The sequence below is a fragment of the Lynx rufus genome, unplaced genomic scaffold (genome assembly GCF_022079265.1).
Source record: "Lynx rufus isolate CCGP_SWC_20201006 ecotype Redwood Valley unplaced genomic scaffold, mLynRuf1.p SCAF_18, whole genome shotgun sequence".
Classification (NCBI taxonomy): domain Eukaryota; kingdom Metazoa; phylum Chordata; class Mammalia; order Carnivora; family Felidae; genus Lynx; species Lynx rufus.
Window position 1 is genome coordinate 29,020,697 of NW_025814832.1, and position 16,947 is coordinate 29,037,643.

The 16,947-nt window shown below is 56.8% G+C and overlaps 1 protein-coding gene across 4 annotated transcripts; it reads left to right on the forward strand.

The window, feature by feature from the left end:
- The first annotated feature begins 235 nt into the window (after positions 1–235).
- On the forward strand, positions 236–16,920 carry EXOC7 (exocyst complex component 7). 4 transcript variants are annotated; one of them, XM_047081345.1, is made up of 20 exons: positions 236–344; positions 539–604; positions 1,703–1,887; positions 2,078–2,183; positions 4,101–4,323; positions 6,397–6,564; positions 9,001–9,093; positions 10,011–10,079; positions 11,009–11,154; positions 11,421–11,573; positions 11,824–11,922; positions 12,225–12,287; positions 12,545–12,611; positions 14,014–14,079; positions 14,374–14,494; positions 14,726–14,821; positions 15,954–16,017; positions 16,223–16,264; positions 16,373–16,506; positions 16,746–16,920. In XM_047081345.1, exons 1-20 carry the CDS (start codon positions 285–287, stop codon positions 16,846–16,848), a joined length of 2,124 nt encoding a protein of 707 aa, XP_046937301.1. In that variant the 5' UTR covers positions 236–284; the 3' UTR covers positions 16,849–16,920. The 4 variants fall into 4 exon arrangements, with proteins under 4 accessions (XP_046937301.1, XP_046937302.1, XP_046937299.1 ...); XM_047081346.1 differs by lacking the exon at positions 10,011–10,079; XM_047081343.1 differs by lacking the exons at positions 9,001–9,093; positions 10,011–10,079.
- The last annotated feature ends 27 nt before the right edge of the window (positions 16,921–16,947 follow it).

Below are 16,947 nucleotides of genomic sequence, written 5' to 3' on the forward strand. Positions count from 1 at the left end.
ACGGCAAACGAGCTGTCACCGTCCTGCCGGGCGCGCAATACAACGCCACTTGTGAACCTTTTCGGACAAGGCAGGCAACTCGCCCTTGTCACACCCAAGATGGCCACCTGCACCCGTCCGTTACTTAGTTCCGCGCAAGCTCAGTTCCGACTGCCACTCCCAACATGGCACCACCAGCGCGCCCCGGGGAGGGACCAAAGGCGGAAGTGGGTGTGGCACAGACGGGAGCCGAGAAGGCTCGCAGAGGCCAGGCACAAGGGAGTGGGAGCTGCTGGGCCGAGGCGATGATCCCCCCGCAGGAGGCGTCCGCCCGGCGGCGGGAGATCGAGGACAAGCTGAAGCAGGTGAGGCTGGGGCTGGGAAGCAGGTGAGGGAAGGGGCCGAGATCCGGGCCAGAGCTTCTACTCAGGGAGGAGACAGGGCTAGGAGGGAGCACACCCTGCGAGGAGAAGGGGTTGGGGGCGAGGCTGTGAGGTTGGACGCGATGGTCTGCTTTAGCCTCCGGCTTCTTGAGATGTCCTCCCCCCGCTTCCCCCAGGAGGAAGAGACGCTGTCCTTCATCAGAGACAGCCTGGAGAAGAGCGACCAGCTCACCAAGAACATGGTGAGTAACCCCTCGGGCGGGGGGAGAGCCCTTTTCCTGGCGGTAACGGTACAGAAGGCCAGGGGTTGGAGCCTGGGCGGTGATGGTGGTAATGTGAGGGTTTCTCTAGCAACAGTGTGGGTGTCTTATCTAGCTCTCTTCCCCTTTTCCGCCCCTTCACTGGGGATGCCGTGGCCCCTGCTGGCGCAGACTTTTCGGCTTTCTGTCCAAGCTCTCCATTCTTCCTTCCCCCCTTCCTTGGTCATTTAGCGAGACCGATTTACGTGGGCTAGGTAGTACTGGTCCTGTGTCATCCTCAATTCAAGTGGTGATCAGAGGACCAGGTTAGCCTGAGATTCGGAGGCAGAGTAAACTCAGCCTTCACCTCAGAGGGCTTTAGGGGTAGATGGAGCTTTGAAATCAGACAGATCGTCTTATGTGTGTGTGGCTCCTGACAGGTAACTCTGACCTTTAGTTAACTCGTCTACTAAGAGACGATGCCAGCCTCCCAAAGTGACTGTGAAGGTCATAGGAGCCAATGGGAATGCATCTTGCATAGTACCTGGTCTACAATAGGTGTTCAACAAATACGAGTTTCCTTACTTATTTCTAGAAGAGACTGGGAAAGCTCAAATTGAGTAGATACAAACTTGGGTATGTATTAAGTGACACAATCATAAAGTTCTAGTCCTTATTTAATGAGATTCGCCCTTAGAGAGAGAGGGTTTTGAAGGTACGAGCAATGCATTGGAGGCTACTCTGTATGAAACCACTTCCCGTTCAATCTAGGAAAGCTTCAGAGAGAAGGTGAAATTGAGATTTGGCTTCAGAGGGTGGAAGGGAAGCCATCCTGGGGTGATTACCTTAGAAGGAGTTCATTTGATGCTTGGCCTGCCCTCAAATCAAACTTCATCCAGTTTATCTGGACCGCCTCCTCTGTGCTCTGCACATGGGGGGGTGCTGGGGGTACAGTGGTGAACAAGTACGCCCTCTCCCTTCCCTCATGGACTTTATTATCTAGAAAGCCAGAGAAAAGGCAGCAAATGCCAAAGACCCCGTGGGTGGGTAGAAGCAGTCCGGGGACAACCCTGAGTCCTGAGACTGGGCTGCCCTCCGCAGGTGTCTATCCTGTCCTCCTTTGAGAGCCGCCTTATGAAGCTGGAGAATTCCATCATCCCTGTGCACAAGCAGACAGAGAACCTGCAGCGGCTGCAGGAGAATGTTGAGAAGACTCTATCCTGCCTGGACCACGTCATCAGCTACTACCATGTGGCCAGTGACACTGAGAAAATCATCAGGGAGGGGTGAGCTAGGGCCAGAGGGTCACATGGCTAACACCTCTTGGGCCAGTGACCCTAGGCTTTCGGAAGGAGGGCTTGAATATTTGAGCCTAGAATTCTCTGTGCTAATTCTCTTCTCTTCCAAATACCATTCACATGGTCGTTCCTTTTCATCTTCCACTGCCCGAGCTAATGCACCTCTTCTCCTTCACAGACCCACAGGCCGGCTGGAAGAGTATCTGGGGAGCATGGCCAAGATTCAGAAGGCGGTGGAGTATTTCCAGGACAATAGCCCAGACAGCCCAGAGCTCAACAAAGTGGTGAGGGGCCCGCGGGCTAATGTGGGAGGTTTGGGGACACCAGCCCCTGTCCTGGTCTCATGAGGGACACTGGACCAGCTTAAAAGAGAATGTATGGAAGAAACACTAGTAGGTAATACAATATGCATACTGTAGGCATTAAGATTTCTGCGTCAGGAATTGTAGATAACACATTTTTAGTATGTTTTTATAATTTGACTGAACTGTAAATTACATATCAAATATAAATATGTTTTATTCTTGTACTTATTTTTTTATTAGAGAGAGAGAGTGCGCAAATGCAAGTTGGGGAGAGGGGGAGAAGGAGAGGGGGAGAGAGAATCTTAAGCAGGCTCCGTGCTCAGCAAGGAGCCCAATGCAGGGCTCGCTGCCACGACCTTGGGATCATGACCTGAGCCAAAATCAAGAGTCGGGTGTTCAACCAATGGAGCCACCCAGGCGCCCCATAAATTTAACATTTGATCTTTATACATGCATTTGTGTTTTTTCTGCTATGGTAAAAAAAAAAAATACATAATATAAAATTTACCATTAAATTTTTTTTTAATGTTTCTTATTTTTGAGAGAGAGACAGAGCATGAGCAGGGGAAGGGCAGAAGAGAGAGGGAGACACAGAATCCGAAGCAGGCTCCAGGCTCTGAGCTGTCAGTACAGAGCCTAATGCAGGGCTCGAACCCACAAACCGCGAGATTATGACCTGAGCCAAAGTCGGATGCCCACCCGACTGAGCCACCCAGGTGCCCCTCCTCTCTCGTTTTTGAAACATCTTTATTGAGATACAGTTCACATACCATAACGTTTGCTCACTTAAAGTATGCAGTTCACTGGTTCTAGTATAATCACAGAGTTGCACAACGTCCCTGGGACCGATTTGAGAACACTTTGATCACCCGAACAGGAACCCCGAACCCACTGGCGGCCATGCCCCTCCACCCCTCTTCCCGTTCACCCAGCTTCTGCGAGTCACTGGTCTGTGCTCTCTTTCCCCAGATTTGTCTCTTCCAGGCTTCTGATGTGAATAGGGTCGTATAATATGTGACCTTTTGTGTCTGCCTTTCACTTAGCATAATGTTTTCAAGGTTCACGCACATAGTGTTGTATGTCAGTGTTCAGTCCTGGGTATGGCTGAATAATACCGAATTGTGTGGATGGCCCACATTCTTCTGGTTCTCCGTTCTCCACTTGATGGACTCTCCATTTTTTGGCTATTATGAGTAGCATTGCTGTGAACCCTCATGTACACTCTTTGTGTGGACACATGTTTTCTCTTCTCTTGGATGTTCTGGATATCTGTTCCTTATCAGATATACAATTTGCAGATGTTTTCTCTCATCCTGTGGGTTGTTTTTCCACTTTTTTGATGGTGTCCTTTGCAGCCCAGAAGTTTTTCGTTTGACATTGTTCAATTGATCTATTTTTTTCTTTTGCAAACCATTTTCTTCTTCTTTTTTTTTTTTTAATTTACTTATTCTGAGAGAACGCAAGCGGGGGAGGGCCAAAGAGAGAGGGAGGAGAGAGAGTCCCAAACAGGCTCTGCACTGACAGTGCGTAGCCCGATGCAGGGCTCGAACTCATGAACCCGTGAGATCGTGACCTGAGCTGAGATTCAGAGTTGGATGCTTAACCGGCTGAGCCACCCAGGCGCCCCTGCAAACCATTTTCTGACAAGAGGACACATTAATGGCTCAGTGAGAAAACAGTCAGCCAATATTTGCGAAGCACCTGTATCTTATAAAACTTTTGAGTTTCCCCCCCGTGAAATTACACTTTGAGAGAACACGAGGCAAAGACATAAGCAAGGGGGAGCTTCATGGTCTTTCTTCTCGGGGTTAAAGGAAGTGAAGGCAGAGGAGGGGCCAGCTGAATGCCGAAGCAGCCTCAAACCCTCTCCCTTCCTTCCTTCCCTTGTCCCCCTAGAAACTGCTGTTTGAGCGGGGGAAGGAGTCTCTGGAGTCCGAGTTCCGCAGCCTGATGACCAGGCACAGTAAGGTTGTCTCCCCTGTGCTCATCCTGGATCTGATCAGCGGTGAGGACGAGCTGGAGGTCCAGGAGGAGGTGCCCCTGGAGCACCTGCCCGAGGGAGTGCTCCAGGATGTGATCCGCATCTCCCGCTGGCTGGTGGAATACGGCCGCAACCAAGGTGAGAGGGCCCAGGTGACAAGGCCAGACGGAGTGGGATTTTTTTTTCCCCCGTTTATTTCTTTAATCCATCTGGATTTTGTTGTTTTTTTAATAAAAAGGAGGTTAGTAGGAAATCACACATGAGCAATGATCTACAGTTTACGTGTCAAATTGTGAATGTAGCCAAATTCAGGCTTTTCTTTATATACCTTAATCTCCTATTTCTTTACTTTTTTGATTAGTTATGAAGATTCCGATGTTTATTTATTTTTTTAAAATTTACTTATTTATTCAAAGAGAGAGAGAGCGAGCAAGTGGTGTAGGGGCAGAGAGAGGGAGAGAATCCCAAGCAGGGTCTGCCCTGTCAGCGCACGGGACTTGAGCTCATGAACCGTGAGATCATGACCTGAGCCGAAACCAAGGGTCGGACACTCAACCGATTGCGCCACCCAGGCGCCCCGATGTTTATTTATTTTTGAGAGAGAGGGAGACAGGAGCTGAGGCAGGCTCCGCCACGCGGTCAGTGCAGAGCCCAGTGCGAGGCTCGAACCCGTGAACTGCAAGATCATGACCTGAGCCGAAGTCGGACGTTTAACTGACTAAGCCACCCAGGCACCCCCCAGTCACAAAGACTTCAAGTAGTGCAGAAAGCCTTTGTCATTTTTAACAGTTGCATATGTTCTGCGGTATGGTGGTAACATCATTTCTTTAGCTGGTCCTAGAATTTAAAAAAAAAAAACAAAAAAAACAAAAAAAAACTTGAGTCAAGCAAAAATTGTAGAAAACAAAAACTCCAACGAATATTCAATTTTAAGGTTTTTTAGCCCCCCCAAACCCTCCTTCTATTTGTTAGCATATGCACACCCCAGCTGTCAGTGTGCATTACTGTTACCCTCTCCTTCCTTCACGGACTGCGTGGTGACAGGTCTCAGGGCTACAGGTGGTTACCTTGTGAACCCATCATGGCTCATAAGCTGCACCTTGGGGGGCCTCGGGGTCGGCGGGGCATTTTTAGGGGCTCTCTGGGGAGAAGAGGGAGGCCAGTGCATAGCCTCCAGACCCCTCAGCACCCTTCAGCCAGAGCCTCTGTGCTTTGGCCCATTTTTTACACCGGGGCTCCTCGTGACCCATTTGTTGGGACCTGCTGAAATGTACCGTGGCGTGTTTCCTTGCTCACTCGAGTTTTTGGATGTTCCCGTTTTCTGGTATTGATAAATAGTGCTGCAGTAAGCATACTCGTGTGGATTGCTTTTCTTAGGTAGGGAGTTCTCGGGCGTTTTCTCAAAGACGCAATTATTGGATAGAAGTGCCCAAACAGATCTGTAATCTTCTGCCATTGTGAGCTCCTCTCCAGGTCAGTGGGGCCAGTTGACAGTCCCACGACGGTCCCATGGCTCTTTCGTCTTCATTAACTTCATTTATCTCATCTAGGGCTGTCACAGTCCTTTTTTTTTTTTTTTTTAATTTGCACCTCATTAACAGCTAAAGATAGAGCGTGTTTTTCCTTCACCAAGACTTTCCGTTGTTTCTTTGCCTCCTGTCAATTGCTCACGTCCTTTGTCCCCTTATCAAGGTGAATATGGATGTTAGTTTTCTATTTTTTATCTAAAAAAAAACGTAGCTTTGAAACGTAATCATCGGTTTTTCTGGGGGATATTTTCCTTTCCTAAAGACAGCCTGGTGGGGTGCCTGGGTGGCTCAGTCAGCTGGGCGTCCGACTTCGGCTCAGGTGTTGATCTCACGGTTCGTGAGTTCGAGCCCCGCGTCGGGCTCTGTGCCGACGGCTCAGAGCCCGGAGCCCGCTTCGGATTCTGTGTCTCCCTCTCTCTCTGCCCCTCCCCCACTCACGCTCTGTCTCTCTCTCCTTCAAAAATAAATAAACGTTAAAAAAAAAAAAATTGAAAACAGCCTGATTTGGGATCAGGCTATGTGGGTCGCTGGGAGCCACAGCAGGTGCTACAAAGGGGTTAGCGGGCAGAAACAGTGGGCTCTGTTGTTGCCCTGCACGCTGCATATGGAGGTGGGAGAGAGGGTCCCATGGCAGGGCAGAGGCAGGGACCTGCCATAGCGCTCTCACCCCGTCTCTCCCCAGATTTCATGAATGTCTACTACCAAATTCGCTCCAGCCAGCTAGACCGCTCCCTCAAGGGCCTGAAGGAACACTTCCGGAAGAGCAGTTGTTCCTCTGGGGTGCCCTACTCCCCTGCTATCCCCAACAAGAGGAAAGACACGCCCACCAAGAAGCCCACCAAGAGGCCAGGTGAGCCCCCGCCCCAGCCGGAAGGCTGCGTGGGACCTGCCTTGCTTTCGGCCGCCCTGGGGTTAGCAGTGTTGGTCCTCCAGAGCCTGTCTTCACGGTGACCCCTGACCGTAGGTACCCAGGGCAGAGAGCAGGTGTCTACCCACCTAGCGAGCCCCGTCCACCGAGGCTCCGTGCTCCAGGTGAAACGTCCCCACGTGCCAGCCGCAGCTTGGCAAGCCTGGCTGTGTCAGGCTGCCGAGAGCTGCAGCCCTCGGCTGAAAGAGAGGCTAGGATATCGCAGGGCGAGGGGCTGCCGTGACCAGCACCAGGGAGAGAAAGCTCGTGAAACCAGGGGCCCCTTCCACCTTAGCCCACACTGCCGAGCTGCGGCGGCAGGCACGTGCCCTGTGTGGCCTGGGGAACCTGGGGGACCCCCCCCCGTCTCGTGACAGCAGGCTGTGTGTAGGGCGTTCCTTCCTGACCTGCCCATGCCCCTCAGGGCCCAAGTGAGCAGAGGGCTGGGGAAGCTGGGCCTGGTGGCCCCGGCAGGAAGTGCGCCGCCTTCTCCCCGCCAGGGTGACTGTCCCGGCGGTCACCTAGAAAACCGGCTCCAAACAGTGACTGTGCTAAGCCAGCCCGCTGGGCTGCAGCTGCCTGCACACATTCAATCTATCCCCGTGCCTTTGTGGGTTGGGCAGGGGCCTTGAGGCTCTGAGGCTGCCTGCCTCGGCCAGTCTGTGCTCTCTTCCCCTGTCTCTTCTCTGACAGGCCCACGTCGGGGGGCCCCGGGACCCGGTCTGCAGTGGCCCAAGAGTGCTGGCTGGCCATGCCGGGGCTCACAGTGGGTCTAATCTGTCCTTGGCTTATGGGCCCCAGAAGCAAACTCTGGCTGTGAGGATCCCTGCAGTTGCTGTGGGGTTTCCAGACTTGTCAGCCGCCAGTAGGTTAGGACCCATGTTGGAAACTAGGGAATCGGGCCTCTGGGACGTCAATTCCTGGCTCAGAGGAGAGGAGCAGGGAGGCCTCAGTTGGTCGGTAATTTAATACCAGCCTCAGCGTCTCTGTGGTAATTGGGTGCCTGATGGGTTTGGCGGCTGCCCGATCAGCGTCCCCCGTCCACACCCATGGCAGCGTGCTATCTAGGCTCCTCGAGGCCCGTCTGCAAGCCCATCTGTTCCTGGTCTGTTGTGGGGCAGGAATCTGATTCGCTCATTAGCAGGACCGCTTGCCGAATGGGGAGAGCACAGGGAGACAGATGCTGAGCTGAGGCCCTGAACCTGGTCATTAGTAGCTAATTGTGATGTGGTACAAACAGAAAGAAATGAGCCACTCCAGACCAGGCTCCTTTTCCCCCAGCTTTTTTGGGGAGGGGGCTGCCAGGACCCAAGCCGCCTCACTCTGTTCAGAGACATGGGAGGGGGTGGGGGGGGGGGGACACAGGAGTCTCCAGGGAAAATGGACCAGAATTAGCTACGAGGACCTCGTCCCCCCTCCCAGTGCATTTCGTCATCGAGGGAGCTGTCCTCGTCCATTTTAAAAGCTATTTCATTTGCCCGCATTTTCTGCCCTGAGATGTCTCATTCCCGCAGAGGTGGCTGACCCTGGAGGCTGTAGGCACTGCAGTTTTGTTTTCGTTGTTGTTTTCACTTGTGATACTAACTGTTGTTTTTTCCCCCGATGCCGAGAGCATGCACCCTTTCTACTGCCCTCCCTCTGGCTCTGTGCCGTGGCTTCTGTTAACCGCCCCCCCCCATCCTAGCTTCTGAGTTTTTTTCCCATTGCTTTGGGGGTTCAGGTGGCTTTGGTGCACGGGGCCAGGCTGCCTCAGGGTCTCCAAGCCTTCCGTCTTGGGCATTGCTGTCCCAGGAAGCTCAGTGCTGTCTCACCAACTCCCGGGTTCTGTTTTCTGTTGACCTCTGTTTAGCCACATCCCAACACTGAGCATGCCTGGGGCCGGGGACTCTGCCTGGGGTTTCAGGCCGGGCCTTGGGCCTGCTGGCCTCCAGGGGTCCCCAGGCTTTGCCAACCTGGCTGTGCCCTCTGGGTGTGAGAGCCTTGTCACCAACTCCTCCGTCCTGAGCCCTGGTTTATTCTGACTTAAATGCCACTCAGTAGTGTTTTTTATTTTTGGCTTCCCCTGATGGGTCTTTGCCCATCTCCTCTCCTTCACCCGCTGCACTTTCTAAAAAGCACTCGATCCAGAACGATGAGGGTCAGTAGCAGAATCAGGAGCCCCGTGTGGAGAGCGACCCGTGTCTGTTCCTTCCTGCCCATCTGCAGCGTCTCCGGTGGTCCTGGGAAGGGGCCTGCTGGAGAGATGGCGTGTGGGCATGCTCACTGTCGGGGGGTCCGGGTGTGGGGCTCAGGGCGGGGGGCAGGTGGAGGGCCGCTGCTGTTTTCTCTCACTCATTTCCTAGGTCCTCTTATCTCCTCTCTGTGTGGCTCTGGTGACAGGGACGATCCGTAAGGCTCAGAACCTTCTGAAACAGTATTCCCAGCATGGTCTAGATGGGAAAAAGGGGGGCTCTAACCTCATTCCTCTGGAAGGTAATCACTCTGTGTTCCTCTCCTGTTCCCTCCTCCTCCACCATGTGTCCACTCTCGTGGCAGGGCAGAGCCTCCAAGCCCCCAGGAGGGCCGCGGGAGAGTCCTGGAGAGGGAAGCAGGGGGCGGGAACAGCAAGTCCCTGGTGCCTCTCGTTCCAGCTGGCCCAGGGGCAGCTTTCACGGCCTCGGCCTGGTCCTGTCTGGCTGCCGGCAGCTCTGCCCTCCCTGAGGCTTCCTACTCCCTCCCCTCCCTGTCTCTGTCCTTGTCTCCTATTTGAACTCAGAGCAAGTTCTTTGTCACGGGCAGCCCTTTCACGCTCAGACCAGCAGTGGCAGGACCAAGCTGGCCTAGGCCTCCGGGCCACCCCCTCCTTCCCCAGCTTTAGAAAGTGGAGTGAGAGCCACAAGGGGGATGGGCAGCCTGTAGGTCATGTCCCTCCTTGTCTCCTGTCAGAGGAAGGACAGCCCTGCCCTGGTGGACCTGACCCTCCTTTGAAAGAATAACCCTGGGAAACAAAAGAAGGCTGGCCCATTCACACCACAGTGACATTTCTCTAGCTGAGTCTCTCTCCCTGATAGGGTGAGGTCGATAAACCCCCTGGGGCCAAGCATCAGACCCTCTGCAGCTGTCAGAAGCTCTTCAGAGCTTGGTGGTCCCGTAGGCTTTCTCTGGCCTCAGGGCTTGGAGAAGCAGCTCTCAAGGACTGTCTGGGGCACTGCAAGTCAGGCTTGAAACGGCTGTTCCCAACATGGTCCCAGGCAGAGGAGGGGCTCAGAGCCCACTCCGGCGCCCCTTCCCCTGCACCCCATCTCACACCCCACCCGGGAGATGGAGGGCTTCTTCCCTGGCCCCGAGGGGCAGCCCACCCGGCCCCCGGATAAACGCTGCTCGCGTCTGTGCGGCCGACATCTCGCTAGGTCACGAGCATGATTTCCGAGTTAAGCACCTGTCGGAGGCCCTGAACGACAAGCACGGGCCGCTGGCTGGTGAGTACTGCAGCCCAGCCCGAGGGCAGCCGAGGAGGGCTCTGCTCTGAGGATGAGCCAGGCCTATCTGCCTCTCTGTCTCTCTCTCAAGTCTGTCTTTTGGGCACTAGGTCTCCTTGCCTCTCTCCAGATGGGAGTGCATGCCTGGCTCTCAGGGCCTGGGCCAAGGGGAGAAGTTGCTGCTACTTGGAAGGTGGCTCCCCGCAGGGCAGGGAGCCCTGACATCTGACTCCAACAACAGCTCCAAAGCTCTGACTCGGAGCCCGTTCGTTTGCTGATAGGACCAGGTTGCCTGCAGGTGCCCCTGTCCCAGCCTCCAATAGCGGGGCCGGGTCTCCTCCTGGGGCAGCTGACCGGCAGGGAACCCTCCCTTTCTGGGACTCACATCACCTTTTCTCAAAGGTTGACCCCATGCCGGCTAGTCTCATAGCCCATGGCCCACCTCTGCCTGAGACATTCCAGGAGGTCTGGCTGGGCTGATAACTGCCTTCAGTGGCCCAGCATTTTCTCAGACGGGTGGGCACTGCTGCTCACCCACCCTGGCTGGGTGGCTTCTTTCTAGTACCATCCTCAGTCCTGGGGTCAGGTGCACCTTAGCCAGGAAGCTGATTTAGGGCTCTTGCCTCTGTATCCGTTTATCCGTCTCCCTGCCACCTTGAGTACCTGATGCTCTGGGACGTAAATACTGTCCGGCAGAGCTGAAAGTGAAGCCAGGACAAAGGCTGGATTCAGCCCCGTTTTTCCCCTTGAACCGGTCAGGCCCGCTAGAGCCCTCTCAGCTTTCTGCTAGAACGGTCTACCTCCTTCCCATGTGCTGCTGGCCTGGGCTACAGGCCAGGAGCTGGGGAGACCCATCCCCCCCCCCCACGCCCCGCAGGGAGAATGGCTGCCTCCAGACCAGCCGCTCAGGGGCACTGCTGTCCCCCCAGGAAGAGACGACACGCTGGACGTGGAGACCGACGCCTACATTCACTGCGTCAGCGCCTTCGTCAAGCTGGCCCAGAGCGAGTACCAGCTGCTGATGGACATCATCCCCGAGCACCATCAGAAAAAGACCTTTGACTCCCTGATCCAGGTCCTGCCCCGCCCCACCCTGCTCCCGGGGCCTGACCAGATGCCCCAGCAAAAGCTGTCACTGCAGAAGCTTGAGTTTGGGCCAGATCTGTCGTCCGTAGCCTTCATCGTAGCCACCACCGCGTCTGGGGCGCCTCCCCGTTGCCGGCTGCCTCTGCGGGGCATGCCGTCTTCCCCCACCCCCCTCCGGGAGCCCTTACCACCCCTGGGAGCCAGCTCTCACCTCCCTGCGCCTCTGTGAGCTGTGCCCTCACCCCACTCTCTCAGGATGCACTGGATGGGCTGATGCTGGAAGGAGAGAACATCGTGTCTGCTGCCCGGAAAGCCATCATCCGGCACGACTTCTCTGCCGTGCTCACCGTCTTCCCCATCCTGCGGCACCTCAAGCAGACCAAGCCCGAGTTTGACCAAGTGCTCCAGGTATGCGGGTAGGAAGCCCCCTGGGGACATGGGGAGGAGGGATCCTGCCGCCTGGCACAGTCTCCCGAGGGAGCCGCCTTCTCCGCCCTAACACCTCTGCTCGCAGGGTGAGTGGAAGCAGCTTCAGAGGGGCCATGGGCACATGGAGACACTCATGGGGTGACCGGACAAGAGGGGAGGCCCTGGGGTGAGGGGCAGGGAAACAGCTGGCAAGGAGCTGGGTTCCACTGCTCTGTGTTTGCGTCCTTAGGGAACGGCCGCCAGCACCAAGAATAAGCTGGCCGGCCTCATCACCTCCATGGAGACCGTGGGAGCCAAGGCACTGGAAGACTTTGCTGACAACATCAAGGTACTCTCTGCTCTCCGCTGCTGCCGCCGCTGCCCTAGGGGCTGTGGGCAGGACCACCAGGGGCCTGCTTCCTGTCAGCACCCACTGGCCTCCCTTTCTCTCCCAGGGGGCTCCTGAGCCCCCAAGGGGTGAAGCTCCTGTCCCACTTGTCCTGTCCCGTCTTGCTCGTCTTTGTGTCTGATGGGTGTGCTGACACCTGTCTGCCAGGAGGTGGCACCAAGAGCGGGCCGCCTGGGGGCGGGGTGGGGAGGGAGGCGAGGCCTTGGGAGCAGGTTCTGGAAGTTGGGCTGTTTTTTCCACAGAATGACCCGGACAAGGAATACAACATGCCCAAGGATGGCACCGTGCATGAGCTCACGAGCAACGTAGGTGCTGCCCCAGGTCGCCTGGAGAGGGAAGGGGGCCTAGGGTGGCCCAGAGCTGCATGCTGGTGGCAGGATGCATGGCAAAGTACTTGGCGTCTCCAGTAGACTAGTTCATTCAGGGCAGGAGGCTTGCGACCACCCTATTCCCTGGGCAGACCCCTGGCCCTGCATTTGCCCTGGAATGGTCAGAAGGGATGCCTTTGGGAGGTAATCTGATCTTTAGGTCCTGCCCTTGACCTTCTTTCCTCCCCACACAGGCCATCCTCTTCCTACAGCAGCTCCTGGACTTCCAGGAGACGGCTGGTGCCATGCTGGCCTCCCAAGGTACTCGGTACCTCCCAGTGGGGCCCCCTACCCCATACCCCACTCCTCCCTCTGTCTGGAAACACAGGGGTTACCGGCCACCTCCGAAAGAGATTTCCTCCAGCCCTGTGGAGTGGGGTTTGACTGTGCCTTTCCTGTCCCAGCCTCCCCCCCTTCTTGCTCCTTCTGCCCTCCTGGCTCTGGAGAGTGGCACTCCCTGGGTCGGAGATGCCCTGCCTGGCTCGCCCCTCCTTCCGCATTTCTCCACCTGCTTTTGTGTTCGCCTGTCCTCCCAGTTAGTCCCACACAGCTGACCGTTCCGTGGGCTGGCGTCTCAGGGCCGGCCTGGTGTCTACCCGCTGATCACTGCCCTGGCACTGGAGCTGGGGAGGTTGGCGTTTCTGAGCACCAAGAACCAACCCGATGTGTTGGGGCCCCCAGGCCCTCCCCCTCTGTCCGTTTTCGGGGCGAGGAGCCAGGAGCGGCCTCTGGCCTGCGGTTCTCCGGACCCCCACTTCGCTGCATGCTCCCTTGCCTTCAGGGGTCCAGTGTCTGTGTTCTGGCTGTCACGGGGAGGGGTCTGCTTGACTTGGGGACACGGTTTCTAACCTGTGTTTGCACTTTGCGTCTTTCTTCCTTCTTTGTCTCTCCCCCTCCCCCTCTGAGTGCACTGCCTTTCACTCCGTAGTTCTCGGGGACACATACAATATTCCTTTAGACCCCCGAGGTAAGCAGCACCATCCTGCCCCTGTGTAGCCCCATGGGGGACAGAGGCCCCTGGACAGGCTCAGGACCTACTGGGGAGCGGGGGTCAGAGGGGACATGGGTGTCTTCGGGGCACTCCTAATGGTCTCAGCTCCCCACAGGGCCACTTTCTGTCCCTGAGCTTATTCAAGCGACACCCTGAGTGCCCCCTCCAGGCTAGCCCAGCACCTGTGCGCCCCTCCCTCCCTGTCCACCCCCCCCCTTGGCCTTCTGCTTGTTCAGAGGGGCCGGGTAGAGGGGGTTGTGGGAAGTGGGGGAGAAGGGGCAGAGGCCGCGGGGAGCCCACAAATGGGATAGGTGGGCTTTGTAGACAGCACCCAGCATGAGTCGGGGCTGGGGGGGCACGGGGTGTCCCACTCCTGTCCTGCCAGCCTTCCTGCTGATCACAGTCCAGCTCGTTCACCACGCCACCCTGTCACCGCAGAGGGGCTGGCCCTGGGCTCCAGGAAGAGTCTGAGGGAGGGCTCCCTGCAGCAGGCGGGAGCCCAGCGGCTGCGCAGACACCCAGCTCTGCCCCGAGCGCCTCCACACCCAGTCTACCCGAGGAAGGCTCGGGGCCCCTCCCAGGGTTTCCACAGTGGCTCCTGGGGCCGAGGGAAAGCCGGAGAGGGTCCTGGCTGCTGCCACCAGTGCAGTAACTGCCCTTCTCCTCTCCCAGAGACCAGTTCCTCAGCCACCAGCTACAGCTCTGAGTTCAGCAAGCGCCTGCTGAGCACGTATATCTGTGAGTGCGGTCTGGCCGGCCAGGAGCCCCCCGCCCCCATATCCGCCACCTCTTCCTTCTTTCGTGCTGTCCTGCTACTGCCGGTCCACTCCTGGGCACCCTTGGCCTTTGGGATCGTAACCCAACCTCCGATTTAGGGGCAGAGGCGCCGGGCGGGCAGGGGGCCCCCGACGCTTGTGGAGTCTGGAGTTGGGAGGGACAAGGACGAGGGGTAGGAGCCGGTTCGCGGCCCAGGGGTTGGGTCGTTTTGGTCAGACTGCCATGGTGGATGTAGCCACGTCCTTCCCTGTGCAGGTAAAGTCCTGGGCAACCTGCAGTTGAACTTGCTGAGCAAGTCCAAGGTGTATGAGGACCCGGCTCTGAGTGCCATCTTCCTGCACAACAACTACAACTACATCCTCAAGGCCCTGGAGAAGTGAGTGGCGGCAGGTGCCGGTGTATATCTCTCCCCGGTCCCCTGCCCACCCTCGTGGGGCAGCCTGTGCCCTCTGCCTGGACAGGCGGGGAGGCAGGGCCTTACCCCTTGTGGCCCCAGGACCTGGAGTGGTGTGAGACACGCCCCACCGGTGCTGCCGCGGAGGCCGGCCACCTTTGGGCCCTGAGAGCTGATCCCGTCCCCTCTGCTCTCTCCCTGCTCCTGCCCCAGATCCGAGCTGATCCAGCTGGTGGCCGTGACCCAGAAGACTGCCGAGCGCTCCTACCGGGAGCACATCGAGCAGCAGATCCAGACCTACCAGCGCAGGTGGGCCCCCCCCCCCCCGCGCCCTCCCCTCACCCCCTCTTCCTATCCGAGCTTCAGGCGGAGTGGGGTCAGTCACGGGGACGCGCTCCCCTGTGGACCCAGTCCCAGTCCGCCACTTGCTATTTAACCACACTGGCAGGGTGGAGAGGGAAGCCGCCTCCCCTACCGCAGCCCTTGTCCTCGGGGCTGCTGTGGCCAGCCTCCCCGGAGGGTGGGCTGCCAGGGCTGCAGGCTAAGAAGGATCGAAAGGGGGTGTGAGGCCAGGCAAAGAGCGAGTTTGCGAGAGCTCTTCAACTGGCGGAGCCTCGCTCTGCGGCACCCCTTCTTCTCCTCCTCCCTGCTCCTCTTGGGTTTGCGGGTCTCCTTTTGCGCGTTTCTTTCCGTGAGCCGTCTCCCTCCTTCCTTTGTCCTCTGCTTCCTCCTTTCTTTCTCATCTGCTTCTCCACCCTTATGCTCCGTGAAATCGATGTGAGCGTAGCTGGTTGTATCTGTTCAACGTATTGAATTCCGTTTCTTGTTCTTAAAAGCAAGCAGCTCGAACGTTTTCTTTTTCCAAGGAAAAATCTCAGTTGTGTTCTGCTTAGTTGTGACCCCAATTGATTGCTGACCTCCCCCCCACTCAGTAGGTCAAGAGATTTAAAAAGCAAAACATGGGGCGCCTGGATGGCGCAGTCAGTTAAGCGTCCGACTTCAGCCAGGTCACGATCTCGCGGTCCGGGAGTTCGAGCCCTGCGTCGGGCTCTGGGCTGATGGCTCGGAGCCTGGAGCCTGTTTCCGATTCTGTGTCTCCCTCTCTCTCTGCCCCTCCCCCGTTCATGCTCTGTCTCTCTCTGTCCCAAAAATAAATAAACGTTGAAAAAAAAAATTTTTAAAAAGCAAAACAAACCAGGGGCGCCTGGGTGGCTCAGTCAGTTAAGCATCCGACTCCGGCTCAGGTCATGATTTTACGGCTCGTGGGTTCAAGCCCTGCCTCGGACTCTGTGCTGACAGCTTACACTCTGTCTCTCAAATATGAATGAACATTAAACACACACACACACACACACACACACACCCCAAACCAGCCCCTGGGAAGCAGCAGCAGCCTGAAGCTGTCCCTTCTCTGCCTTCTGCTTCTCTCCCCTCCTGGCAGCTGGTTAAAGGTGACTGACTACATCGCTGAGAAGAATCTACCTGTATTCCAACCAGGAGTCAAGGTGGGTGGAAGACCCGGGCTGGGAAGGGTTGTCCAGCAGATGTGATACTTGTCACGTCTCTGGGTGAAAAACGGACAAGCATCCCGCCGGGATGAGCAAAGGGCAGCGGGAGAAAGGGCCGGGCTCAGGTGTCTGGGGAAGGAGCCAGGGGCAGGGCGGCTCTGCTCTGAGGGACGCTTTCTCTGCCCTCTCTCGCCACCCCCAGCTGAGGGACAAGGAGCGGCAGATGATCAAGGAGCGGTTCAAGGTGAGCTGGGGTCCTCCCCCCTCCACTGCTTCCCGCTGCTGTGGCGGGGACACAGACCCAGAGTCTTTGTGTTTGGGTCGCTTCTCTTTCCACCTTTTTGCTGGCCAGGGCTTCAACGATGGCCTTGAAGAATTGTGCAAAATCCAGAAGGCCTGGGCTATTCCTGACACGGAGCAGAGAGACAAGATTCGCCAAGCTCAGAAAAACATCGTCAGGGAGACCTATGGGGCCTTTCTGCACAGGTGAGCCCTCCGGTCCCCACCTTCCCAGCCCTACGCCCCTCGCTCCCCCTCGTTGGGTCTCTGCTCTCCTTCCAGAAAACCACGGAGGGGCTGGGGGGTGTGGGTGGCAGAGCCGGCGCCCTGGGCTTTGCTGGGGGGCAGACGGGGACGTCACTCAGGGGCGCCCTGTCAGGAGTGCCTTAGGTTGAGACCGACCTGGGGGGTTGCTAGCCTGCCTCCTGACCTCAGTGCCTGGTCAGGTATGGCAGCGTGCCCTTCACCAAGAACCCTGAGAAGTACATCAAGTACCGCGTGGAACAGGTGGGCGACATGATCGAGCGCCTCTTTGACACCTCTGCCTGAGCCTGCTACTGCTCCTGCCTGGCTCTGCCAGGTCAGCCATGTTATTGGACAGATAAACCAGTGTTAACTTGCCTCTGGGCCTGGTGAGTTTGACATCCT

Bases quoted from the DNA above. Each gene is read 5' to 3' on its own strand.
- EXOC7 (XM_047081345.1), top strand. From the start codon at position 285: ATGATCCCCCCGCAGGAGGCGTCCGCCCGGCGGCGGGAGATCGAGGAC. The intron at 2,184-4,100 runs GTGAGGGGCCCG...TTGTCCCCCTAG, and splicing joins GCCCAGAGCTCAACAAAGTG to AAACTGCTGTTTGAGCGGGG. The intron at 12,288-12,544 runs GTAGGTGCTGCC...CTCCCCACACAG, and splicing joins TGCATGAGCTCACGAGCAAC to GCCATCCTCTTCCTACAGCA.